Source organism: Urocitellus parryii, chromosome 8 (assembly GCF_045843805.1).
Source record: "Urocitellus parryii isolate mUroPar1 chromosome 8, mUroPar1.hap1, whole genome shotgun sequence".
In the NCBI taxonomy this organism is placed as follows: domain Eukaryota; kingdom Metazoa; phylum Chordata; class Mammalia; order Rodentia; family Sciuridae; genus Urocitellus; species Urocitellus parryii.
The window spans coordinates 16585142-16612006 of NC_135538.1; the positions used below are offsets into that span (position 1 = coordinate 16585142).

At 36.9% G+C, this 26865-nt stretch overlaps 2 protein-coding genes across 3 annotated transcripts in view; one reads left to right on the plus strand and one right to left on the minus strand.

Annotated features, from left to right (window-relative positions):
* Window positions 1-263: 263 nt before the first annotated feature.
* LOC113191983 (uncharacterized) lies at window positions 264-7371 on the minus strand. Its single transcript, XM_077802024.1, has 4 exons — window positions 7276-7371; window positions 6160-7216; window positions 3307-3342; window positions 264-1266 (listed from the first exon to the last, which is right to left on the minus strand). The coding sequence occupies exons 1-4, from the start codon at window positions 7369-7371 to the stop codon at window positions 1238-1240; spliced, it is 1218 nt and encodes a 405-aa protein (XP_077658150.1). The 3' UTR covers window positions 264-1237.
* The window catches only part of Lats1 (large tumor suppressor kinase 1), a 44318-nt gene continuing 24245 nt past the window's right edge, over window positions 6793-26865 (plus strand). For both annotated transcript variants that reach the window (XR_013344225.1, XM_077802200.1), the window contains exons 1-3: window positions 6793-6880; window positions 19327-19822; window positions 25868-26015. Coding sequence is in view for 1 of the 2 variants with exons in the window: in XM_077802200.1 (XP_077658326.1) it covers window positions 19472-19822; window positions 25868-26015 (499 nt within the window). In the remaining variant the exon portion in view is untranslated. The remainder of the gene's footprint in view (window positions 6881-19326; window positions 19823-25867; window positions 26016-26865) is intronic.

Here is a 26865-nt window from a genome sequence, read left to right on the forward strand (position 1 = left end):
ACCACACTCACATACATCTGAAAAAAAATTGGTTGGGGGGCGGTCTTAAGGATTGAACCTAGGGCTTTATGCACACTAAGGACAGTAAATTCCCATCTAGCCCCCTGAAATTTCTTTTTACACATTTTAAGCATAAAAATAAAATAATCTAATGAGCCCAGGTTTATCAGGAAACCCACCCAATTTTCATTTCTGATGTCATTCACTCCCCACCACCCCACCTCTGCTCTGGATCATTTTATTTTAATTTTTTTGGGGGATTGAACTCAGGGGCACTGGACCACTGAACCATGTCTCCAGCCCTATTTTGTGCCTTGCTGTTGCTGAGGTTGGCTTTGAACTTGGATCCTCCTGTCTTAGTCCTCCAGTGCATGCTGGGGTTACAGGCATGTACTGCTGCACCTAGCTTCACCATTTTAAAGCAAGTTCCAGATAATGTGTTATTGATAATTTACTGTGTGTGTCCTAAAAACGAAAACCCTCCTTTTAAAAAAATAAGCACAATACCATTATCATTCCTCTAATAAATTATTCTTTAATACTGTTAAATATTTAAGCAGTGTTTTAATTTCCCAGATTGTCTTATGAACATTTTTATAGTTGATTTATCAACAGATAAAGGCTAGACTATTACATGTCTCAAATTACTTTAAATTCACATCCCTTATTTTTTATTTTTCTTTGTTACTTTTTGTATGTATCTACCTCAGGCTCCTAAGTAACTGCGATTATGGATGCATACCACCAAGCCCTCCAAGTTCTGCCAATTAATAAGAAACATAAGCTTTATTTAGTATAATGTGGTAATTTACCAATTTATTTATGAAATTAATCACATTTTCTTTTGAAGGCTACAGGATATCAGATGAAAGGTACCTTGGAGGCCATTTCCAATCTAAATGTGATCATCCCTCTGCAGCAAGTGCAACAAATTATTGTCCAGTTTATACTTAAAAACATATCCCAAGATGAGCACAGTAGCTTATGCTTGTAATTCCCAGCCATTGGGAAGTTGTGGCAGAAAAATTGCAAGTTGGAGACCAGCCTCAGCAATTTAAGAGACTGTCTGAAAATAAAAAATTTTTAAAAGCTGGGGATTAGCTTAGTGGTAAAATCCCTACAGTGCATGCTGGGATTACAGGCGTCTTTTTTTGCCCAGTACAAAAAAAAGTTTCCCATTTCACTGTGCAGCTTCTCATTTGGACAGCTCTAATTGATGCAGCATTGTGACAGAGTTTCAGTTTATGGGTAAGATCCAAAACAATCCTGTAAAATGGTAGAATGGTTGTGGGTTAATGATATTGTGATTCTGTTATGAAACAAGCCAACTGCCAATTTTGTTATATTTGAATTTTCATTATGTTGGGATGCCTCAATGTGGGTTTTCACTAAATAAAATGAGTTTTTATATTCTGAACTGAAATTTGCTTCCTTTAATCTTATCTCAAGAGCCATAAAAAATCACTTAATTCTCAAATATTCAGATATTTAAAACTATGTATTGTAGCTTCTTCAGGAAGAACCTTTCTAATTTATCCTTTTAGTGGTTCCTTGTGGGCAGGGTTCCCTTCCCAATTTTTCTTGGATTCAATCTACTTTAGGACTCCTTTAGGATATCTTTTAGGTGTCATATTTCCTCCAGAAAGCCTTCACTGACTTCTGACAATTTGAGCTAAATTGTTCCCTGCTTCAAAAACCCATTGTACATAATTTAAGCAGACTGTCTCCCCCTACTGGGCCACAACAAGAACAGGGGATATGTCTTCTGTTGCATTTGCATATTTAACAGTATGATCCATAGTAAGCAGTGAATCACTATAATTAAATAGAACTCACAATCTTGTTTTCCCTTTAAGAAATAGCTTGTTTGCCTAACTCCCTGTTTTAAGTGTGACTTCAAAAAACAAACACTTTTCTATGAGGTGTCTGCCTTGCTGAGAGTATGACAGAAACCTTGCCATCCTTGTTCTGGGTACAGTATTCTTTTGGAATGCTGTATCAGCTTATTTTAATTTTTGAAAATTAGATTGCTGAGTAGTTGAACTTAAATCCCTAAGTTTTCACATATGAACTTCTAAGCACACTTTCCATATTTTTGGGTTAATGCAGATGGTTTCTGATCCTTATTATATGCTATTATTGTTCTAAGACAAATTTCATTTCAGCATAAGAAAGAACAATCTCCTTTGCCTCTTCTAAAGAAGCTACTTTCAGAGTTGCCCAACATGCCATCTACACCTTCATCCTGTTGGTTAGGAGATACATGCTAAATGAACCAAATTTCTTGGGCCCTTTGCATGATTCAATTATCAGTGACACATAAACCTTTGGTATTTGGTTACAAGTATTAAAATATTTATGGACAAACCTAATTTATTGACATGTCTTTCCATTTATCTTTTTCAGAAGGCTATTTTGAGAAAATAACTGCAATATCATCCTATCAAAAGTTGGGAATAACTGAAAAATTCCTTGACCTTTGTGAATATATGGTGGAAACATCCTTTTAATAATCCATTCCAGAATCTTAGATAAGAAACATACCAAGTTCAGTATGTTATAGCGAGCCTTCATTTAAGCTTATGGTATGAATATGGTATCTAGCCCATGCTAACAGAAGGTCTAAAGCAGTAATAGTGCTCGTGTTTTACAGATATGAAACCTGAGGAGAACCAAAATATGGTATGCAATTCCTTGATCTCTTTTTAATTGGTATCCTGAACCACTATTAATGTGAATTGGCAATGTTGAACAACTGAAAGCTGGTTTCTAAAAGTCATCAGCATTGGAACAATTTCTAGTAACATTTGCTACATTAAAGGTTAAAAAAAAAAAAAGGGCAGGTGGCATATGCCTGTAATCCCAGTGGCTCATAGACTGAGGCGGGAAGATGTGAGTTCAAAGTTAGCCTCAGCTATGGCAAGACAGCCTGCAACTCTGTGAGACCCTGTCTCTAAATAAAATATAAAATAGGGAATAGGATATGGCTCATTGCCCCTGCGTTAAATCCCCAGTACCAAAAAAAAAAAAAAAAAAGAGAGAGGGCAGGGAACCACTCAGGATATGGGGAAGTAGAAAAACTATAGATAGATGATTAGGTTAAAAATCAATAATCAAAAATTAATGTTCAGGGCTGGAGCTCAATGACAGAGCACTTGCCTAGCATGTGTGAGGCACTGGGTTCAATCCTTAGCACCACATACACAAATATATAAAATAAAAGCATGCTGTTCATCTACAACTATAAAAAAAGTTGAAAAAAAAATGTTGAGGGCTAGAGATGTAGTTCAGTGGTAGAGTACTTACCTAGCATGTGAGAGACACTGGGTTTAATCCCCAGTACTGAAAGAAAAACAAAAACAAATTTGTGCTCAATTCCAAACTGTCATGACAACTTTGGCAGACAATAGGTGATAGACCAGCACAACTCAAAGCCATCAGAAATGCATTAACTCAGCTGGGCATCACAGAGCACACATGTAATCTCAGCTGCTCTGGAGGCTAAATTAGGAGGAACCCAAGTTCAAAGCCAGCTTCAGCAATTTAGTAAGACCATCTCAAAATAAAAAACTAGCTGAGGATGTAGCTCAGTGGTTAAGCACCTCTGGGTTCAATCCCTGGTACCACCCTCCTCCCTAAAGATGCATTTATTCTCAAAGTTAATTTTTGTATAGGTCATGGATTTATGAGGCTAAATTGTAATTAATACTAGACTATAAAATAACAGTTTTCAACAAGACAAACCCTTGCATAGGATAAATTAAACTTAAATCTCTTGTCAACACAAAGTTTGAGATTGAGCTCCAGCACCTCAAAAACTAAACAACAACCAAAAAAAAGTCTCTTAGAGAAATCCTAGAAGCAATGATACCCAATAGCAGTCAGCCCACTAGAACCCAGATTTGGTTTTAAATACCATTCTCCAATAAAAAGAACCAGGGCTCATTAGAAAGTGATGATTCCAGGATGGGACTGATATATGAGATAGCTTGGAGTATCTTGTAGTGGTGTATGACAAAGATACAGAAGCCAAATGAAAGCCACTAATGGGCAAAACTGGAATGATTCGAGTAAAAAATAACTGAAGTATAAAATATCTGGGGTCCATAGTGATATAAATATACGGATAATGGGGGGAGTGGCAAAGTAAAGTCAGAGCAGAAATCCAAGTAATGTATTGAAATTTTCTGCCCTCAAGGAGGTAGAGCATAACTCTCCATTCCTTCTGTGTGAGCTGTGCTAGTCTTCCCCCAAGATTATATTAATTTCTGGGAGGTCCTATGTTCTCAAGGCCATACTGATTTCCAGACTAATCCCATATGTACTTCTTTTGTACCTCCCTACTGTCTATTACCCATGCATGAAATGTAGCCCCTATTCCTCTGACGCATCAAAGACTGGATTAAGGGGTTTTTTTTCATCATGATAATAAAAAACCTTTAAATGCAATGCCATTTTCAAACATCCAGTCTTTCCCTGGCCTTTTATCACCATCAGCACCCACAGTCCCAACAACTTTGCATTTTATCTGTTCTTTCCTGATCATTTTTAAAAAAATTTTAATTGTAGATGGACATATCTATGTTTTATTTATTTATTTTTATGGTGGTGCTGAGGATAGAACCCAGTGCCTCACACATGCTAGGCAAGTACTCCACCCAGTGACTGAGCTATAACTGCAACCCCTTTCCTAATCATTTCTTCTTTCCTCATTCTTCTCACCCCTTACAAATACTAGCCTCCCAGACCTGTGTTAAACAATTTACTGAGCTCCTTGAATTATCTAGGAATTTCCCCAAAGACAATGGTTTATGGCGATATTTTCCTTTAGGTTTATAGAGCTTGAGAGCTTAAGTGAAAAAGTTCCATGGGTTGGTAACAGTGACAAGATTCTGGGGATAGTGTGTCCTTCCAGTTAAATAACCTCTGAACAGAGCAAGTAAGCCCTTACATACAGCATAGAATTTTAGGGCCAAGTGTGACACTACAGGTTACTTAGTCCTCCTTTCTTTCCTTGAAGAAAGCTTTTTTTTTTTTTTTTAATTTTTTTTTTTAAAGAGAGAGTGAGAGAGGAGAGAGAGAGAGAGAATTTTTAATATTTATTTTTTAGTTCTCGGCGGACACAACATCTTTGTTGGTATGTGGTGCTGAGGATCGAACCCAGGTCGCACGCATGCAAGGTGAGCGCGCTACCGCTTGAGCCACATCCCCAGCCCTGAAGAAAGCTTCTTAATGACACTCCTGGAGCCATATCCGCTACATCCTACAAACTCTGTGATTGTATGGGAATTTTTAAATTTGTTTTTTTGTGCCAGAGACTGAACCAGGAACTTATAAGGTGAACTCCTAGCTTAAATGTTTTATTTATTTCTTGCTTGCCATACTGGCAATTGAAACCAGGGCCTGGCAGTGTTGGGCAAGAGCTCTACCAGTGAGCTACATCCACAACCCTTTTTGTTTTTTTCAAATTTTGAAACAGGTCTCACTAAATTGTCCAGGGTGGCCTTGAATTTATGACCTTTAGGACTCAGCCTCCTGGGGATTACAGGTTTGTTCTGCCTGAAGTGGAATTCTTTTTTTGGAGGCGGGTGGGGGTGGTACCAGGGATTGAATTTAGGGGCACAAGGTCACTGAGCCACATCCCCAGCCCTATTCTGTATTTTTATTTAGAGACAGGGTCTCAGTGAGTTAGTTAGCGCCTCACTTTTGCTGAGGCTGGCTTTGAACTGGTGATCCTCCTGCCTCAGCCTCTGGAGCCACTGGGATTACAAGCGTGGGCCACCGCGCCCAGCTTAAGTGGAATCTTTTTAACAGAGGTATTCACATTTGAATTTAGGGATACAGTAGCCAGTAATTAATTTAACTTGATAAAAAGTAGCCTTTAATTTTTATAGTTAGTCTAGTACAAATATGTCAAAAGGAGATATCTGAAAGTACTAATAGTATCTATTTTCAAGAAGCAAAATTGGCAAAGATGCTCTTCGTTGCAAAAAACGGGCACTATCTTCCAACACCACAAACTAAATGACTCTATCCCAGACTTACAATTCAGTTTAACAAGAAATAGAGCCCTCTTCTCACACCTCCCCCGTTATTCCAACTGTGGCAATAACGACCTCCTCTTCTAGGATGAGGCGGACACACCTGAACTCTGCTCACCGGTCGGTCGTGGTTGGCGACATTGTCTGGCTGGTTCAGAAAACACACGTGCTCGAAGCTCACTAGACAAGAATCGGATTTTATTTAAGCCCTCGGATCTCCAATCCTCATGTCCACAGCGAGGTTTCCGAGCGCCATTCCCGGCCGCTTCCAGAGAATTGAGCTTCTGGGGACGCGACTCCCTTCTCTCCGTCCGGATGCAGAGCTCGAATGGCTGAAGGAGCGACTGCGTACGCCGAGCAAGCTCGGGCGGGGAGCCTTCGGGCCGCGCTCGCGAGCGGGTCCAGCGGGCGCGGCAGGCGGAGCGTAGTGGGGCGACGCTCACCCACGCGCTGGGCGGCGGGCCACCGGCCCGAGCAGAGAGGCCGCAGGCGGCGCGCTCTCTCCCCGCGGCCCGGCAGTCAGAAGCCCCCAGTCCTCGGCCCCCGCGCAAGCGACGCCGGGAAATGCGCACATCCGGTAAATCGCAGCGGAGTGCGGCCGCGGCGACACGGAGTCGAAGGCAAAATGGCGGCGGCGGCGGCGGCGGCCTGGTGCTAAGGGGAGAGCCAGGTCCTCGCGACCCCTGCGACGGGCCGCGCCGGCCCGCGGCAGCCCACCGGCCTCTCTCCCCGCCCTGCGCCACCTGGGACACTCGGGGCCCCTGGGACGTGCTCTGGCCGCCTCGGCTCCTGCCCTCGGGCCCGTGGCCGCTGTCCAGGAGCCCCGCTCTCCCCTGCAGGTAAGTCCGGGGCTGCCGTAGCGGGTGGGGCTCACTCTCTCCTCCGGAGTCCGCTCGGCCGGGGCGGTGGCCGCAGGGGCCCACGCCCATCCCCGCTGGCGGGGGTCCAGGGGCTGCTGCGGACCGGCGGGCTGAGCCGGCCGGGTCCGGGCCTGACTTGGCTGGTCGCTTTGACCTGAGCTGAGCCCTGCCCTGGGGAAGCGAGGGTTGGCCGCACCGGGTGCTGCAGGAAGAGCCCCAGGCATTTCGGCCTGGGACGTGCAGGTCTGGCTGGGAAGAGCCTGCATTGCTGGCGGCCTCGAGGCGACTGTCCCCTCCCACCCCACCCCCAACTCGCTTCGGAGGGGCGGAAAGAGAAAGGTGGTTCTGAAGGAAAGTTGCGTTGAAAGAGCTACCGCAGTTCTTTGGACCGCGGAGGGCCCGGATCCTTGGGTATAACTTGAAATCGTGGGAATCTCTCCCTTACGCCTTAATGTTGGGTCAATGTTCATAGTTCGAAGCGATGGGAGCGATGGCGGTGGATTTATAGAATAGGAATGTGTATATCAATTTCGGGAACTTTGTTTATTATAACTTGGAGCGCAAAGAATTACTCTCGGGTGATTTTATTTAATCCCATCCTCTGACTTCTTCAATTAAAAGTCATTTTTAAGGGAACAAAGTGAATATTTTTCGATTCATGTGAATGACTTAAAAAGTGTGTCATCGTCTAGAACTTATCGTTAGTGAGCCCTAAGTATCCTCTGTAACACAAATAATATTATCACTCCAGTTTTGTAAATGCACTTGAATGCCTGAGATTATGAAACTTGTCAGACCTTTATGAATTATTTATTGAAGGGTGAAAATGTTTATCCATTTTTCCTCCATGAGGAAGAAAAGGTAGGACAATTATATTCGGAATGCATGTTGCCTACTAAGATACCTACATTTGTGATTGCCTTACCAAGGTTTTCTTTTACCTTTAAATAAGTAGACAGATTGATTCCCTAAGGCGGTGGAAAAATTTGACTGATTTTTAAGTAGCATTATGTTCCTCTGATAAACTGTTACTGCAAGAAACTAGATCATAGCACATACTGTGAAAGGCACATTCTTTCTGTGCCTGTTGATTGATTATGCCTTGCTAGTCTCCAAAACAATAAAAAAAAAGTACTTCCACTACATTTTTTAATGTATGATATCTGGCCTTCATTTATAGGCAGAGTTTTTGTTTTGCTTTTAATGTTGGTCCTTGTTCTATATACATATTCTATGTGTATGTTCTATGTACATATCTTGGAATAGTCCCTCCTCTCATTATTTTAGATATGATATTTATATTAGTAGGTGAGTTTTTTTACATCACTGTTAGTCATTGAGTAACTTTGTCCAGAAATTACCATTTTTCAGCATGAAGATAAAAATATACTGATTATTTTCGCTTTTTTTTTTTTTTTTTTTTTTTTGGTGGTACTAGGGATTGAACCCAGGGGCTCTCTACCACCAGGTACATTCCCAACTCTTTTTATTTTATTGAATTTATTTTATTTAGCTTAGCAGGAAGGTCTTGTTAAGTTGCTCTGGGTGGCCTCATGTTTGCAATTCTTCTGCTTCAGCCTTGCTAGTAACTGGGATTTCATCAGCTAGTTCTTAGAAAGTAAATGAAAGAAAATGTTTATGTTCAGAGATTTGTGAATATTGCTCTTTGAAAAACTAAGACTCTGCTGCTGCTGAGAAACACAACCAGTTATCATTGCTGATCTCATAATAACATAATTCAGACCAAGGTAACACTTTGAAATCTTATCATGTAATGGTACCTGTTTTTTTTTTCCTAAATTCAACAAGAAAACAATATGCATTTGGGTTTACTGATTGTTGTATTTTTGAAGAGGGTCTTAAATTTCAAAACAATTGAAATTTTGTCTATTCAGTGTAAACAATGTAAGTGTCCCTTAAAAGCCTAAGTGAACATACTCTCTGCCCATAGAAAATTCAAGATGTAGATATGATGAAAAGAGGCTGAATTAGATGTGGAGTCCATTCCTAGCATTACCCAGCTAACTACATGACCTTATGTAGGTCTCTTTTAATTCATTTCATTGTCTATTTTAAAAAATATATGTGTACATATATTTTTTTTCCTAAATATATAGCTAGATCAATCAAGCTGTTCTTCAAGACACATTATCTCTATGAATCCCTGACCAGGTAAGAAAAATAAGACAAGAATATGAAGAGGACAAAAGCACGTTTTATTTGAATCATGCAAGTAGAATGTAGTTTTCAGAGGATAGTAGATCGAAATTCAATGAAAGTTTCTGTTAGGGGAGGCATTTGAATGAAGTCTTGAAGATTGGATATAATTTCTACAAGACAAATATAGCAGTGGCCCTTTCAATAAGAATAAACAGGATGTGCTGGGTGAGGTGGAACATGCCTATAATCCCAATAACTCTGGAGGCTGAGGCAGGAGGATTGCAAATTCAAGTCCAGCCTCAGCAATTTAGTGAGGCCCTAGCAACTTATCAAGACTCTGTCTAAAAAAAAAAAAAAAAAAAAAAAAAAAAAGCTGGAGATATAGCTCAGTGGTAAAGCCTCCCTGGGCTCAATTGTCAATACCAAAAAAAAAAAAAAAAAAAAAAAGGATGAGTAAGAACATGACAGTAGAAAAGCAAAAGGTATATTATCTGAGAGCCAGTAATTTGGTTAGAGTATAAGGTACAAGTATGGAGATAAACAGAAAATATATGTCAGAGATAAGCAGATAATAACTAAGTTATTATGAGTCAGGTGCTTGTTCTAAACATTTGACATGTATTTAATGCTCACAACAACCTATGAGATAGAACCTAATTTTGCCCATATTTGAAGATGAAGAAACTAAGACACACAGGTTAAGCAGCTTGCCCGAGGTCAGACAGCTAGTATGTGGCAGAGCTGGAGTCATAACCAGGTAGAACTTCAGAACCACTAAATTGAAGTTAAGAGTAATTTAATGTTATGTAATAGGGAAAGTGACATGATTAGAACTGTTAATTAGGAAGAATGATCTGGCACCACTGTACTGTTGGTTAAAGAGGTAAGCTGTTTTGCTTTGAAGAGTTCTTTTATTTGAGACAAGGACTCATGTGGTCCAGGCTGGCTTCCAACTTGAGATCCTCCTGCCTCAGCCTTCTGAATAACTGAAATTACAGACAAGTCCCACCACACTTGGCTTTTTTGAAGAATTCTTTTAAAATTCATCTTTATTATTAATTTGAATTTTGACATGTCATAGTAATAAAGATTATTAAGATTTGATAATTTTAATATTGGCCATATCTTGTTTATGGGATTATAGATGAGTACACCTTGAAGGCAATCTAACAATAAATATCAGAATTTTAAATGCACAGTCTCTTAACACATAATACGAACACAGACACACACACGTATATACATATATATATATATATATATTTTTTTTTTTTTTTTGCTGTGCTATGCACAGTGCTGGGGATTGAACTCAAGATCTCAAACATGCTAAGTAAGCACTATACCATTGACCTATACCCCTGGCCCTAGGCATTGACCTATACCCTTGGTCCTAGGCATTCACTTTGATCCAGTATTTCTACTTCTGGGAATTTATCTTAAGGAATGCTCAAGAATTTTTATTGCAGCATATTTTTATTAACAGAGAGAGAGTGTGTGTGTGTGTGTGTGTTGCTAGGGATTGAACCCAGGGCCTCCTTCATGCGAGGCACGCACTCTATCAACTGAGCAATGTCCCTAGCCCAACAAGCTGCTTTTCTAACCCTGAAAAAGATTTCAGTTTTGAACTCTTTTATTCCCTTGTATTTCTGCTTTCAAATTAGCTGCTGCTTTTTTGACTTATTTGTTTACTTATAGTAAATTTTTTTTACTAATCAGGAAAATGCCTCATTAGGCAGTGTCATCATTGTGCAAACATCACAGAGGCACTTACTCAAACCCAGATGATATAGATCAGTCACTCACATGGTCTCTCTTTGTGTTTGTGGGAGGGGGTGGTGGTACTAGGAATTATCTAGTGTGCTTCAAGCATATTAGATAAGTACTCTACCACTGAGCTATATCCCTAGCCCTTTTTTGTTTAATTTAAAAAAATTTTTGAGACATGGTCTTGACAAGTTGCCTGTCTTTGTCTTGAGCTTGGCATCTTCCTGCCCCAGCCTCCAGAGTAGCTAGGGTTATAGGTGTACACCACCACACTTAGCTTTACATGGTCTCTTGGTGCAGTCAAGAGATGCAATAAACAAGGATGTATGAGGCTACTGCTGGCATAACCAGCATACTGTTACAGTAAACTTTATTTTTTAATAAGTAGAAAGGTTACACTTTAATGATAAGTAAAATATAGTAAAAACTCAGTAATGTCATTTATCAAGTATTATGTAATACATAATTATAAGTGCTGTCTTATATGACTGGCATCACAGTAGATTTATTTACATCGGCATCACCACAGACATGGGGGAGATACATTGTGTTGTGATGTCATGAGGTGATAGGAATTTTTCAGCTTCATTATACACTCTTGGGACTACTTTCGTATGTGTGGCCCTTCACTGACTGAAACATTCTTATGTGGCACATAACTGTACAGTAGCAATCAATATATACTTCTGAGATTGCTTTTTCCAAACTCTTTTCATAGAATTATAAGAACAGTTATTATAGGCAACAGCTTTCCCAAATATTTTGTCACTGTGAATCAAGGTTCTCCATTTTCCCAGCGTCCAGTATCAGCTTCCAGTAGCTCTTAGCCTGATCACTCAGCCAATACTGCATAGGATTTTGTTGTTGTAGCACCTCACTTCTGGGTACCAATATCTGTATTAGAATAATAAGAAACTAAATATACAGATGACAATGGTCAGATCATATATAAAACTACAACTCAGACCTATATCCTTTATAGCAGTAGATCCAAATAGACTGGATTTAGTCTATATCTACCAGCTTTCCTAATTTTTATCCCTACCTCCAATTCAGTACCAATTAGAGAAAGCTAGATAAACTTCTCAAATCAATCAATTAAGGTATCCCCTTTCTAGTTATCTTACTTCCAACTTCCCCTTGGGAGCAATCTATAACATACTGTATAGTAGCAATCAATATATGTATCTCTATATATATCATACCTTGTCTTCTCTTTTTTTCACTGTGAAGCTTTCCCCCTCTTCTGCCTGTTTTTGAATCTACCAAGTACAAGTGGTAGTAGATGACTTCCTTCCTATAGCATGTTCCAAATAAACAGCCTTTGCTTGCTTTTATTTGGGCAGTCTTTGTTTCCACAATATTACTAACAATAATCCCAAATATCAATGGCTTAACAGAGATTTCTGTTTTGCACACAAAATCCAGTAATTGTCAAGAGACATTCCTTTAATATTAAGAAGCCACTGTCTTAAAATATGATCTGCATTGTCACCTAAACAGGAGAGTATTAGAAAAGCACACTGCCTTTTAATCTGCCTCATTCTAGAATTGAACCATGTCACATCTCACCAGGGTTTGCATATCCAGCCCTGTATTTGGAATTTTAATAAGAATTTGTAGTAGAACCATTCTAAGATCCAGAATTCTTATGTCATTTCCTTTTCTTTTTTAATTTTCTATTTGGGAAAATTTGATGTAAACAGAGAAGCAAAGAGAATAGTTCATTGACTCTTCATGTGTCTATTCCCCAGCAGGAACAATCTTTACCACATGGCCACTTTTGTCTCATTTATATCCCAATTTTTTTTTTTTTTTTTAATTAGAGCTTTACGTAGTAGCTAGGTTCATCCCGGCAAACTCATACATGCTTGGAAATTGATTTCAGTTCATGATCCCCCTCAACTATATTGTTTTGAAATGAATTCCAGACATTATGTTTTATTTACAAGTATTTCAACACGTACATGAAAGACATAATTTCTTAAGCTGGGCACAGTGGTGCATGCTTGTAATCCCAGCTGCTGGGGAGGCTGAGACAGGAGTATTCCGAGTTCAAAGCCAGACTCAGCAAAAACAAGGCACTAAGCAACTCAGTGAGCTGGGGATATGGCTTAATGGTTGAGTCCCCTGAATTTAATCCACCACAAAAAAGAAAGACATCAAATTTCTTTTATTTATTTCATTTATTTAAACCTGCAACACACTGTTATACACACACCAGAACTCAGATATCTCTGTGACCATATGCACTTGAATGTTATTAGGCGTTAACTCACTAAAGTACAGAGTTACAGGATAAAAAGCTGGAATAAATCTCTCTGATCTAGCATTTTTTGAGGTTTATGAATCTCATAAAATGCTCTGGGGAAAAAAATTAAATATGACAAATTTGGGCAATACTACATTCTTATAAATTTATGTTTATATAAAATTATATTTTGTGTATTATGATTCCATTTTGGTTAGTGGTAGTAGCAGTACATGTTAGAATATGCAGTGTTAATAGTGATTATATTTGTTTCTTGTGGCTTACTTAAAAAATCACTACCCACTTGGTGGCAAAAAAACAACATAATTCATCCTCTTATATTTCTGGAGACCAGAAGTCAAAAACCAATGTGTTACCAAGATGGTTTTTCTTCCAAAGGCTCTGGGAGAGAACCTGTTTCTTGGCACTTTAGCTTCTGTGGGCATTCTTTGGCTTCTGGTCACATCACTCCATTCTCTGCCTCCTTCATTACATTGCCACCTTTTCTGTGTATACCAAATTGGATTTCGCCTCTCATAAGGACATCTGTAATTGTACACAGGTCTCATTGTGATAATCCATGATAACCTCTCTATAGTGAGGTTTTTTTGGCCCCTGCCCACACCAAAATCCTTAATTTAATCACATCTCCAGAGTTCCTGTTTTCAAATGGGGTAACATTTACAAGTTCCAGGAATTAAGAGGTAGATATTTGGTGGGGGGGTCATTATCCAGCCCACTATAATGATTCTCTGTAGAGGGAGGTGAATTGTGAGAAACTTCTACTTTATATATTTATAATATATAAATATTTCAATAGAATGCATCTTTTGGGCTGGGGTTGTGGTTCAGCGGTAGAGTGCTTGCGTAGCATGGGTGGGGCCCTAGGTTCGATCCTCAGCACCACATAAAAATGAATGAATGGAATAAAGGTATTGTGTCCAACTACAACTAAAAATAAATATTTAAAAGAAAAAAAGAATGCATTTTTTATTTTATTTTATTTTGAGACAGGGTCTCACTGAGTTGCTTAGCACCTCGCTTTTGCTGAAGCTGGCTTTGAACTGGCAATCCTTCTGTCTCAGCCTCATGAGACCCTAGGATTACAGGCATGTAGCACTGTGCCCAGGAGAATGCATCTTTTTAAAAAAATATATTTTTAATTGTAGTTGGACACAATATCTTTATTTTATTTATTTATTTTTATGTGGTGCTGAGGATCAAACCCACTGCCTCACACATGCTAGGCAAGCACTCTATCACTGAGCTACAACCCCAGCCCTGCATCTTTTTATAATTAGATAAATAGCATACACACTCCCTGTGGTGCTCTGTGAACCTCATGCATGCTAAGCACACACTCTTGTACTAAGCTACATCCCCAACCCCAATAAAACTATTTTCTCAGCAGTAAAAAGAAGGAAGAGTCACCTGCATTTAATAGAGTTCAACAAATGAACAAATGCAGTAATGTGGTTCCTACTATTAACTAGGCCCCATGTTAGAGAAAAGGAAGTTTTTTGTTTTTTTTTTTTTTAAGAAAAAGAAGCAAAACTATTTTTTTGCAAAACTTAGAACAGCACAACAACAATAAAAATGATGGTTAACTTAGGGTTAAGACCCCAAATAAGTATGATATTAAAAGAATACCTGAACTGGGTACTGGTGACATAAGCCAGTAACCTCAGTGACTTAGGAGGCTGAGTGAGGTTGGAGGATCACAGCCTCAGCAATTTAGCAGAGCCCTAAGCAACTTAGCAAGACCCTGTCTCAAAATAAAATATAAAAAGGGGCTGGGGATGTGCCTCAGTGGTAAAGAGCTCCTGGGTTTGATCTCTAGAGCACCCCCCCCCCAAAAAAAAAGCCATATATAATATAAATGAATTGCAGTCCAGATACTGAGAGAATTAACGTGAGATTGCACAACTACTGTTAATCTTTAATCTTTGAAAAATGGCAAATTCCAGCAGCTACAGAAAATATCTTTACTTTCTGAAAAGGCCACAAGTGAATTCTGCAAGTGTTATTGAACTAAATTTTATTTTATTTTTAGAGAGAGGGATTTTTTTTTAATATTTATCTTAGTTTTTTCTACGGACACAACATCTTTGTTTGTATGTGGTGCTGAGGATTGAACCCAGGTCGCACACATGCCAGGCAAGCGCACTACCACTTGAGCCACATCCCCAGCCCTTGAACTAAATTTTAATCCCAGAAAATTATTTAGTAATTAATAATTATTTTTAATAATTGATAATTAATATAAAATGCAATAATTTAAATATTTAAAATTAATCATTATTAAATTTTATATTATGGGAAGGCTTAGAAAAGAAATTATTATTAGTGACCATCTTCCTTCATAAAAGTACAAGGTATGTCCTAATTTCATACGTGAGATGAATCACTAGATTGGATTATATTCTGGATAGAATGTGCATAATTTTTAGTGTTCTGTAAGATAGTGACGAAGTTCTTTTTTTTTTTTAACAAAAATGGAGAGATGTGGGCTGTTTGTCATGTTGCTTGATGATTCATAACTAATTTAGCTATTTTACCACAAAAATATTTACAAATTCATGTAACATTATTAAGAAACTACTTCTGGTGGTCTGTTAATAGGGCTTCATCTTATTTCAGTCCTGTTACAAATTTGTGTGTATGTGGAATATAATTAAATTTCTAAAAATATAAATTTTTAAAAATAAAGGGTTTATTTTTAACAACTCTGTAAGGTATAAATTACAAAAATTGGTTAAAGAAGGAAATTTTATGTATTTTACTATAATAATTATTTAGATATTAAAAAATATTTACATACCATACTATTTAGCTATTTAAATTATATAATTCAGTGTTTTCAGCTTATTTACAGAGTTGTACAACCATCACTGTATTTTAGGACATGAAATATATTTATTTTTTCCATAGTTTTTGAAACTTGCTTTTTTTATTTTTTAATTTTTTTGTAGTTGTAGATGGCAGAATGACTTTATTTTATTTGTTCCTTTATATGTGGTACTAAGGATTGAACTCAGTGCCTCATACATGCCTGGCAAGCTCTCTGCCACTGAGCTACAACCCCAGCCCCAGAACCTTGGTTTTTGTTTTTTTGTTTTTTGTTTGTTTGTTTTGTTTTTTGTTTTTTAGTTTTAAATGGACACAATAACCTTTATTTTATTTTTATGTGGTGCAAGGATTGAACCCAGTGCCTCATGCATGCAAGGCAAATGCTCTACCGCTGAGCCACAACTCCAGCCTGGAACTTGCTTTTTTTTTTTTTTTTTAGGTCTGTTATATTCATAGTTTTTAAAATGTTGTGAACTTTTTGAAACTAAGTTCTTTTGTTGTTGCTTAAAATACATTGTGGGACTGGTGATTTAGCTCAATGACAGAGAGCTTGCCTACCATGCTGGAGAACCTGGATTCAACCCCTAGTACCACATAACAAAAAGAATATGGTGGGTGGACATGGTGGCACATGCCTGTAATCCCAGCTACTTCAAAGGCTAAGGTAGGCAAATCCAAAGTTCAAGACCATCCTGGAGAATGTAGTTACCTATCTCAAAAACAGGACTGGAGATGTAATTCAGTTCCTGCCTAGTACTTGCAAGGCCCTGGATTCAACTTCCAATACTGCCAAAATAAAACAACAGAAAAACACTGTGGTGTCTGTTCACATTAGTACATTTAGATAGAAGTACATCATTCTTTTTGACTTACTCAAATATTATGTAGATTTACTATGAATTACTTGAATACTCCTCCATTAATAAGCATCTAGGTTGAAGTCCTCTTTTGCTATCATAGACAATGTTTCAGGGAACATTCTACCTCTTCACATGCTTGTTTGTATATACCTTTAGTTGTATTGTATTGTTCCTCTTAATTCTTGTTCAGCTGATTAGATGGATGTTACTCCAGCCATTATATCTCAAGGATCAGTTGCAGCAAATTGTGTCTAAGTCCACAGTGCTAATTAATGAATTGAACAAGTACCTGAATCCCATTTTTTTTTTTTTTTGCTTTTCTGTTAATATATGCTGTGCCTTTCTAGCATCTGAAGAATTCTGGCAAAGAAGATTGTATCCAAAAGAGATGATTTGAATGAAAGAACAATTAAAGGAACTGGGGATGTTTAGGATGTGTGTGTTTATTTCATTCGTTCAATATGTATGTATACATTTATTAAATACTCACGTTTGCCAGGCTCTCTCACAGGTAGTGCACAGACAATGGTGATGAAACAAAGTCCTATACTGGAGCTTTTATTTAAGTGAGGGGAAATGGACAATTAACAAGTGAACAAGTACAACTATTTTGTGATAAGTAATAGTGATAAGTACTATCAAGAAAATGAAACAGCTGGGCATGATGACACATACCTGTAATCTCAGCTATTCTGGAGACTGAGACAGGAGGATCACAAGTTCAAGGTCAGTCTGATGATTTAGTCTGAACCTGTCTCGAAGTAAAATAAAATCAAAAGAGATGGGGATATAGATCAGTAGGTAAAGTGCTTACCTAGCATATATGAGGCCCTGGGTTTCATTCCCAGTAGGAGAGGTGGAGGAGGGTGAGCTACCGGGTAAATCAGGTGACCAAGGAAAGAAAGGCTCTTGAAGGAAGAAACAGGACAGGGATCTAAATGACAAGAAAGAGATATCTACATATCTGGCTATAGACATCTTTATGAAACATGGGTGATAATTATATTTAGTGAGGATGGAAATAGACTCCCAGTAGTTGATAATGACAGAGTTTTAAATCCCAGCAATACCATTTTTGTACTATTTTGCCAAAACTGAACTTGAGTTTGTTCACTTACAACGTAGAAATAGCCAGAGGTATTAGGGTGATTAAGATAAGAACGCAGGCAAGATTGTTTAAACTGATCAGGATCAGGCTATCTGTGTGATGCTTCTCATGAAGAACACATTTCTAATAATTATTACAAATCACAAATGGGGTGGCTCACTCTTTTTTTTTTTTTTTTTTGTACTAGGATTGAACCTAGGGGTGCTCTACCACTGAACTATATCCCTAGCCCATTTTATTTTTGAGACAGGGACTCTCTAAGTTGCTGAACATGTTGCTAAGTTGCTGAGGCTGACCTTGAACTTGAAATCTTCCTGCCTTAGCCCCTGAGTTGCTGGTATAACAGGTGTACAATACTGCGCCTGGCTGGCTCTCTTGAGTTACTAATTTTTCCCATCAATGGGCACATATAAGTAGACTTTAGATGACTGTTCTTTCACTGTGTTGAAAACATACATGCCTAACTGGGGAATAATAAAACTTGACTTCAGCGATCCTTTCCGTATCCCATTGTTGATCCTCTTACTTGTCTCTCATTTTGGAGAATAAACCCAAACATTTCTTTTTGAAGCGTCTTCTGGATCAGTGATTTAAGTAACTTTTTTTCTTATACTTTGGGGGATTGAATGTATGCTGTGCAAAAGCTCTACTACTGAGCTACATTGCTGGCCCTTTTATTTTTTATTTTTTTAAAAAGCACTCTACTGGCTAAGGTATATTCTCAGCCCTGATCTGTAACCTTTTTTTTTTTAATATTTTATTTACATTTTTAGTTTTCGGCAGACACAACATCTTTGTTTGAATGTGGTGCTGAGGATCGAACCCAGGCTGCACCCATGCCAGGCGAGCGCGCTACTGCTTGAGCCACATCCCCAGCCCCATTGCCGGCCCTTTTAAAAGTTTTATTTTGAAATAGGATCTCATTAAGTTGCCCAAACTGGCTCCAAACTTGGAATCCTTCTGTCTCAACCTCCCTAGTCGCTGGGGTTACAGGTTTGTACCTCCACACTCAGCCGAAAACCTTTTAAAGCAGCAATACCCTTTCTTGTAATAAAATCTTATACTGAAGTCTAATTTTTAAACCTAAAATCAGAGACACTAGATGAAGTTGATGAGAGGTTGCCTACTGTATCTTGTATATTATCACTTGGTTATAATCCTTTGCATTTGAATGTGTTTTATATGCTTATTAAAGTTCTCTTAAAATTATTATTTTTTTACTCATTGTAACTATTGCTGGAGGTAAATAAGGTAAATCTATTTTATAGACTTGGAAATAAGAGATTAAGTAACTTGTCCTGATCCTACAGTAATCCGTAGTGGAGCCAGAACTATAACCTGAATCCTTAACTCAGTGAGGGTTCCCCCTCATAAATGGTACTTTTTAAAAATTTCACTGTATGGCTTTAATTAATTTATTTTTCTTTCATAGGGTTAATTACTTCAATTTTAAAGAACTTTAATATTCCTGGGGACTTTTCTCAAAGGATCATTTTTAGTTCTACTCAAGAGAAAGCTCTGAATCTATCAAGTAGTTCTTAAAGTCCTTTGTGTGGGTTACGTATATAGATGTTTTCATGAAGAGGAGTGAAAAGCCAGAAGGATATAGACAAATGAGGCCTAAGACCTTTCCTGCCAGTAATTACACTGGCAGCAGCAGACAAATGTTGCAAGAAATTCGGGAATCCCTTAGGAATTTATCCAAACCATCCGATGCTGCTAAGGCTGAGCATAACATGAATAAAGTGTCAACTGAAGATCCTCGACAAGTGAGAAATACACCCAAATTTGGGACATATCATAAAGCCTTGCAAGAAATTCGAAACTCTCTACTACCATTTGCAAATGAAACAAGTTCTTCCTCTCGGAGTACTTCAGAAATTAATCCACAAATGTTTCAAGATTTGCAGGCTGCTGGATTTGATGAGGTAAGAATTTTTGAGTTAAAAGGTATTCTTACCTTGTACAAAATACTTTTGGTACTTTCAAGTTGAAGTATTTTTTTTTTTAGTGAATTTAATTGTAATAAATTTGTGTACTCCAGCAACAAAGAATGTTATGTTTACAATCTCATTAATTATTATAACAAAATGATGGTTATTTCTTTAGTTTCTTTTGTGCTACCTATCACTGAATTCTGGAGTTTCTAGAATTTAAAAGGCCAGGTTATAAAGTCAGAGTAGAAGTGCATTTGAAGAGAACTAGAGGTAAGATTATATGAAACATGAACTTGATGAGCTTAATGGCTGTTGGAGAAATGACAGCTCTAGGGATATAAATTTAAGTTTATAGTAGGGAGATAAAGTTGTGGGTTGGTTGGTTGGTTTGTTTGGAGATGAGGTCTTTCTACATTGTCCAGGCTGGTCTTGAACTCTGGGACTCAAACAAACTCTAGCTTCAGCCTCCTAATAAGTTGGGACCACACACACCCTGGTCCTGGGAGGAGAAAGAATTGTAATCATGGATTTGATACCACAGTTATGTATGTACACATCACTTTTAGGCCCAAATCATAAATTTCCCCAAAGTACTGAAATTTTAGTTAAAACTAACTATATCAAGTTTTTCTTTAATATTTACCTTCAGAACTTAATTCTGAATGTCTTTGAGATATGGGGTCTTACTTTGTTGCCCATGTTCACCTCAAACTTGGAATTCTCCCACATCAATCTCCTGAGTAACTGGAACAACAGTTATACACCACTGCACCAGATTTTTATATGGAAATTTTTTCAAGGCATGCAAATTTAATCCTGTTTGGTTTAGGTTAATAATAAAATTTGTTTCCTATGATAGCATACCTTGTGAATGAATATTTTAGGTGTCAGAAATCATAAAATTTGGCTATATAAAATGTAACAAAATGCAAATAGTAGCTTTTTTCCTGATTATATATTACCTATTATGTTAAAAATTAGAAAATAATGAGCCAAGCACATGGTCATGCCTATAATCCCAGTGACTCGGGAGGCTAAAGCAGGAGGATCACAAGTTCAAAGCCAGCCCCAGCAAAAGCAAGGCATAAGCCACTCAGTGAGACCCTGTCTCTAAATAAAATATAAATAGAGCTGGAGATGTGGCTCAGTGGTTGTGTGCCCCCGAGTTCAATCCCCTGTAGCAAAATAAAAAAAAAAATTAGAAAATAATGAACTGAAAATGATCTTTAGTTGCATTATACAAAGATGACTACCCTTAAAATTTCTTCACTAGTATTAATATTTAAGTGATCACATTTCTAAATATCTCTATACAGTCATACATCAATAAGACTTAAGGGAGAACCATTAGGCAATGTCATCCTTGAGTGAATACAGAGTATATTTACACAATCTTAGATGGTGTGGCTGCTATACACCTATACCTAAAGAGACCATCTGTGTGTCATATTTATGAACATAAATATGAAACGTGGTATATGACTAATTTTTAAAATGAGAACCTAAATATAAAAAGGGATATTTATAATTATACTAGATGGAAAAGGGATTTATTTTTCTGGCTCATTTTATTTAATATTTAACTAATATCATTTTCTATCAATTTTGTACTTGGGTATTTGGTGGGGGTGGTGAGTTACAGGGATTGAACTCAAAGACACTCAACCACTGAGCCACATATCCAGTCCTATTTTTTATTTAGAGACAGAGTCTCACAGAGTTGCTTAGGCTGGCTTTGGACTTGCGATTCTCCTGCTCAGCCTCATGAGCTGCTGGGATTTGTACTTGGGTATTTTAAAAATACTATATCTGGGAGCTGGGATTGTAGCTCAGTGGTAGAGTGCTTGTCTTGCACATGTGAGGCCCTGGGTTCAATCCTCAGCACCAAATAAAATAAATAAATAAATTTTAATAAACAAATAAATAAAAGTGCTAGATTTGTACCAGAAAATAGAGATAGGAAGAGGAAAGTAACTAGGATAATGTTTTTCTGGCAATTCTCCAGAGTACTTTCTTCTTATTTAGCCAAGGGAAAAGAATAAAGAGAATCATTGATCTTATTCTTTCCTATCATATATATTGATAAACAGAGTTTATCAAATCATATAGCTATGAAAGCCCTTAAGTGGCAATGTGTTAGATCAGATAAATCATCATATAGCTGTGTGAACCCATCAGCTAGGTAGTAAGTCATACCATACATGGACCATATCTTTAAAAGACTTAAAAGTCCTTTCTAATGTAGATACTTTTAAGAAATACAAGGCGTTGTTCAATGTCCTATTCTCTCTCTTTTTCTTCCTCTGCAGTACTGGTGATTGCCTAGGGCCTTCCACTTGCTAGGTAAGCATTCTACCACTGAGCTACATCTCCAGCCCTAATGTCCCATTGACTGGGTTGTGGCTCAGTGATAGAGCCTTTGCCTAGCATGTGTGAGGCACTGGGTTCAATCCTCAGCACCACATGAAAAGTAAATAAAATGAAGGTATTGTGTCCATCTATAACTAAAAATATTCAAAAATAATTGCTTTGTATTATAGGATGTGAAAATAAATGTATTGTGATTTTTTTTTTTTTAAGATAAAGCAGTCTGTTCTGCTAATTTCTTGAATCGCTTATTCTGGTAACTTCCCATTATATTGTAGAATTTATACTGTTCAAAGCCTAACTTAATACTTCAAAATTCTTAGCCAGTTTCCATTTTATTAACTATGACAAGTTCAAGGCAGGTTCTTTTTTTTTCCTTCTTCTTCTTTTTGAGAATGTGTTTCTGGTAACTCTTAAGAATTGAAAGCTCAAATATTTCAAGATTAATTTCCTTATGGGAATAAATGTTAAACAGGATTGATAGGATTGATGCATGCACACAATATACAGTCACTGGAGTTTTTTGGTTTTTCTTTTGGGGTCGTGGTATTGGGGGTTGAACCAAGGGATTTTACAATTTAGCTACATCCCAGCTCCTTTTTATTTTTTATTTTGAGGCAGAGTCTTGCTAAATTGCTCACACTAGCCTCACACTTGAAATCATCCTGCCTCAGTCTCCCAAGTCACTGGGATTATTATAGTCATGTGCCATCATACTGTCTACTGGATTTTATTTTGGGTTATAAACATGAAAACCAGGCATAATTATGTCACACTAATGTTTTCCTGTCACATAAGAGTTTTATTCCAGAATTATTCAGTTGAGGATACTCTTTTATAGTGTCACTACACCCCTACTTAGTGAACCTTGGTTGATGTTACAGAAAGAAAAAATAGTTTAAAACATAACAATAAATATTAAGATAAAAAAGCCATGCATGCCTGCAATTCAAGCAGCTTGGGAGGCTGAGGCATGAGGATTATAAGTTCAAAGTCAGCCTCTGCAACTTAGTGAAAACCTGTCTCAAAATTTAAAAAAGATTAAAAGGGCTGGGATGTATCTCAGTGGTAGAGTGCTCCTGAGTTAAATCCCTAATACTAAAATACATAACTAAATAATTGCCAGCATAATAAAAAAATATAGGCAGAAATTCCAGTGCAATTAAGAAGAATATGATTTCCACATATTGAAAAAGGACAATGGGTGCCAATTTTCTTGCCAGTGAAGATGGCATTGCCATGTGATAGATAATAGCATATTTATAGTACACTTGGTTTAACCATTTTAAAATTAAGCACTCCCTCAGGAATTCTAATTTTAGGTGATTTGTATTCTTTCAGATTTGCATACAAAATGAGACTTATTAGTTTCTTTGTATCTCATTACAAATTTGCAAAATCTAATTGGCATTAAATGTGACCATATTGTACTTTTGTTTCAGTTAGGGATTGAGTTTGGTCACTTTTAACAAAAATCAAGAGGGAAAAATGAGTTATGGTAGATGGGGTAGAGAGAGAAGAGGGGAGGGGAGAGGAGGGGAGCGGGGATAGTAGAGGATAGGAAAGGCAGCAGAATACAACAGACACTAGTTTGGCAATATGTAAATCAGTGGATGTGTAACCAATGTGATTCTGCAATCTGTAAACGGGGTAAAAATGGGAGTTCATAACCCACTTGAATCAAAGTGTGAAATATGATATATCAAGAACTATGTAATGTTTTGAACAACCAACAATAAAAATTAATAAAAATAAATAAATAAATAATAAAAAATAAATTACAGAGAGAACAATTTGAGTTCAAATAGTAAATAAAACAAAAACTCTCCTCCATCATTGTACATTTAAATATTAAAATTCTTTGTCAGTTTAAAAATGAAAAAAAATCAAAACAACTCTTTAAACAAGATAACAATTCACTTTAAATAGCTGTCGTTGGCTCATACTGTTAAAGATCAGAGCCAGGAACTTTTTATTAGTGTCAACTTTTACTTCTTAGTGGCAGCATTCTCTAGTGCAGGTATTGTATTAGCTCCCTAGGAAACAGGATGCAAGGACCAGTACCTGAACGAGAGATAGCAAAATTATTCCAGAAACAAGAAGTGTAACCTTCTCAAGAAAGGGAGAATGGATCTTAAGTAGTCAGTAGGTTTCTACCAGATCCTTCTTTGTTTGCTCTCACATTCATCTTCCAGTCATTTTACATAAGATGTTGACATCTGTTGGCAGCCTGTTCACCCATTAGTCTTTCTAAGCCATTTCCTATTTTTTAGATATCATTTGAAAATATTAAATCCTCTAGAACAAATATGTTGTTGCCTCCCTCTTGAAAACTGCATGTCATCATATTTTCTGTATGTTAGTGTATAATTTGGGTTTACATTTAACATAAAGGACAAGTAATAAAGGAAGACAACTAGCATTTGAGCTCTAGGCACTGCACTTATGTGCTTTATGCATTTTCTTATTTACTCCTCACATCAACCCTGTAACTTATTATAGTTGAAGAAACAGATTCTGAAATGTTAACTTACCAGAATTCACACAGTTATGTTGAGTTGCTAGAATTCAACCTCAGATCAGTCTAATTCCAAATCCTGTTTGTTGCATCACACTAACTTCTTCTTTTTTGCATTACAATCCTTATTACACATATAGAGCACAATTTTTCGTATCTCTACATAAAGTTATGTTCACGTCAATTTATGCGGTTATATATGAACATTTTTTTGCATTATAATTCTTAATATACATATATTCCACAATTTTTCATATCTCTGTATATAAGGTATGTTTGTATTTAAGGTATGTTTGTATATAAGGTTATGTTGATACCCAATTCAAGTCTTCATATATGTACTTTGTATAATGATGACCATCACATTCCACCATCCTTGCTAATCCCCTTCCCCCTCCCCTTCCCTCTCACCCCTCTTCCCTATCTAGAATTAATCTAATCCTCCCATGCTCTCCCTCCCTGCCCCACTATGAGTCACCCCCTTTACTATCTAACTTCTTAAAATCTTCATCACATAATTATTATATTTAGTTTAGTATTTTCTTTTACCATTTTTCCTATATTTTTTTGCCCCTACAAATATAATTTCCTGAAAATGTAACCTCTTAAGAGGATAAAAACCAGAACTTTGTAGTTCTTTTATTAGTATACATAGTGGCAAAGTTGCTTGATAAAATATTTAATGATACAAAAATGTCTTTTCCAGTACTTTGATTGATGCTTTTAAAAAAAAAAATTCTGGTAGTCTCTGTTTATATAAGAATGAAAAATAATCAAAATTGCGTTATAATTGTACCCTGAAGAAGTTAATCCTAGAAGGAAACAGTAACACATTATATAAAGCTGAAAATATTCAAGAAACATTTTAAAGTTTTTCTTTGTTTAACTTTAGTAATTTGAGATTGGGGTTTTGGGGAGTTTGGGATTTAGTTCAGTGGCACAGTTCGTGCCTAACATGCACAATGCCAAGTTTAGTCCTTTTTTTGTTTGTTTGTTTTTAATAGTTGCAAATAGAATATTGATATTAAGAACTGGGGCTTTGTCATTTATAATTAGGAATTTCCCTGGTTGATCTCAGTGTTCTTTCTCTTTTATTAATTATAAGATTTAAAGTTTTTTTTGTTTTGTTTTGTTTTTAAACTTCATATCAGGATATGGTTATACAAGCTCTTCAGAAAACTAATAACAGAAGTATAGAAGCAGCGATTGAATTCATTAGTAAAATGAGTTACCAAGATCCTCGGCGGGAGCAGATGGCTGCAGCAGCTGCTAGACCTATTAATGCCAGCATGAAACCAGGTGATTCATCAAACCTTTTTTTCTAGTCTCTTTTATGGTACAGTTTTTAAACACTTAAGTATGTCAAGTCTTTGGTCTTAGAAATTTTTAAAAGCAGCCCAATAAATGAAAGTCTGAAATTTTAACACTATAAAGTTATAGTGTTATGCCAGAATTACTTTGAGGGTGAAACTTTCATGTTTAAAAATTAATGGGTAATTCTAATAAGCAGCAGTCTAGTCTGCAAACTACTTGACTGGTTGTATCATAATCTAAATGAATCATTTCCTCCCAACATAACATTATACAAGTTTTTTTTTATATTTTTTCATACTATAAAAAAGTAAAATGTATTCATTATAGAATATTTGGATAAGAATTACTAATAGTAATTAGTAATTACTACAGTAATTACTAATTACTGTTAGTAACTCCACATTTTGATGTGTTGCTCCCAGTCTTTTCTCAAGGGAAATCTGAGTAAATCTATAATACACAGGTATTTTTGATTCTTGTGGCTGGGGCAAAAGGGAAGGGGCCTCTTACTGAATCCTACTTTATTCACTTAATATACCATGCATAAATTTATTTGTTATTTAAGTGTATATATGTATGTGTGTGTATGTGTGTGTGTATGTGATTGAACCCATCGAGCCACATCTTCCATCCAGTTTTTACTTTTTCTTTTTATTATTATCTTTTTTAATTTTTTAGTTGTCAATGGATCTTTATTTATTTACATGCGGCGCTGAGAATCAAAGCCAGTGCCTCACACATGTTAAGCAAGTGCTTTACTACTGAGCCACAACCCTAAACCCCTGGTTCTTATTTTTCAGACAGGGTCTCACTAGGTTGCTGAGGTTAGCCTCAA

What these genes read in the sequence shown, in the direction of transcription:
- LOC113191983 (XM_077802024.1), bottom strand. Translation starts at nt 7,371, where the DNA reads ATGAACATTGACCCAACATTAAGGCGTAAGGGAGAGATTCCCACGATT. An exon ending in CCGCGGTCCAAAGAACTGCG is followed by an intron (nt 7,217 to 7,275) that starts GTAGCTCTTTCA and finishes GCCCCTCCGAAG; the next exon opens with CGAGTTGGGGGTGGGGTGGG. An exon ending in CAGTGTCTCTCACATGCTAG is followed by an intron (nt 1,267 to 3,306) that starts GTAAGTACTCTA and finishes ACCATTTTACAG; the next exon opens with GATTGTTTTGGATCTTACCC.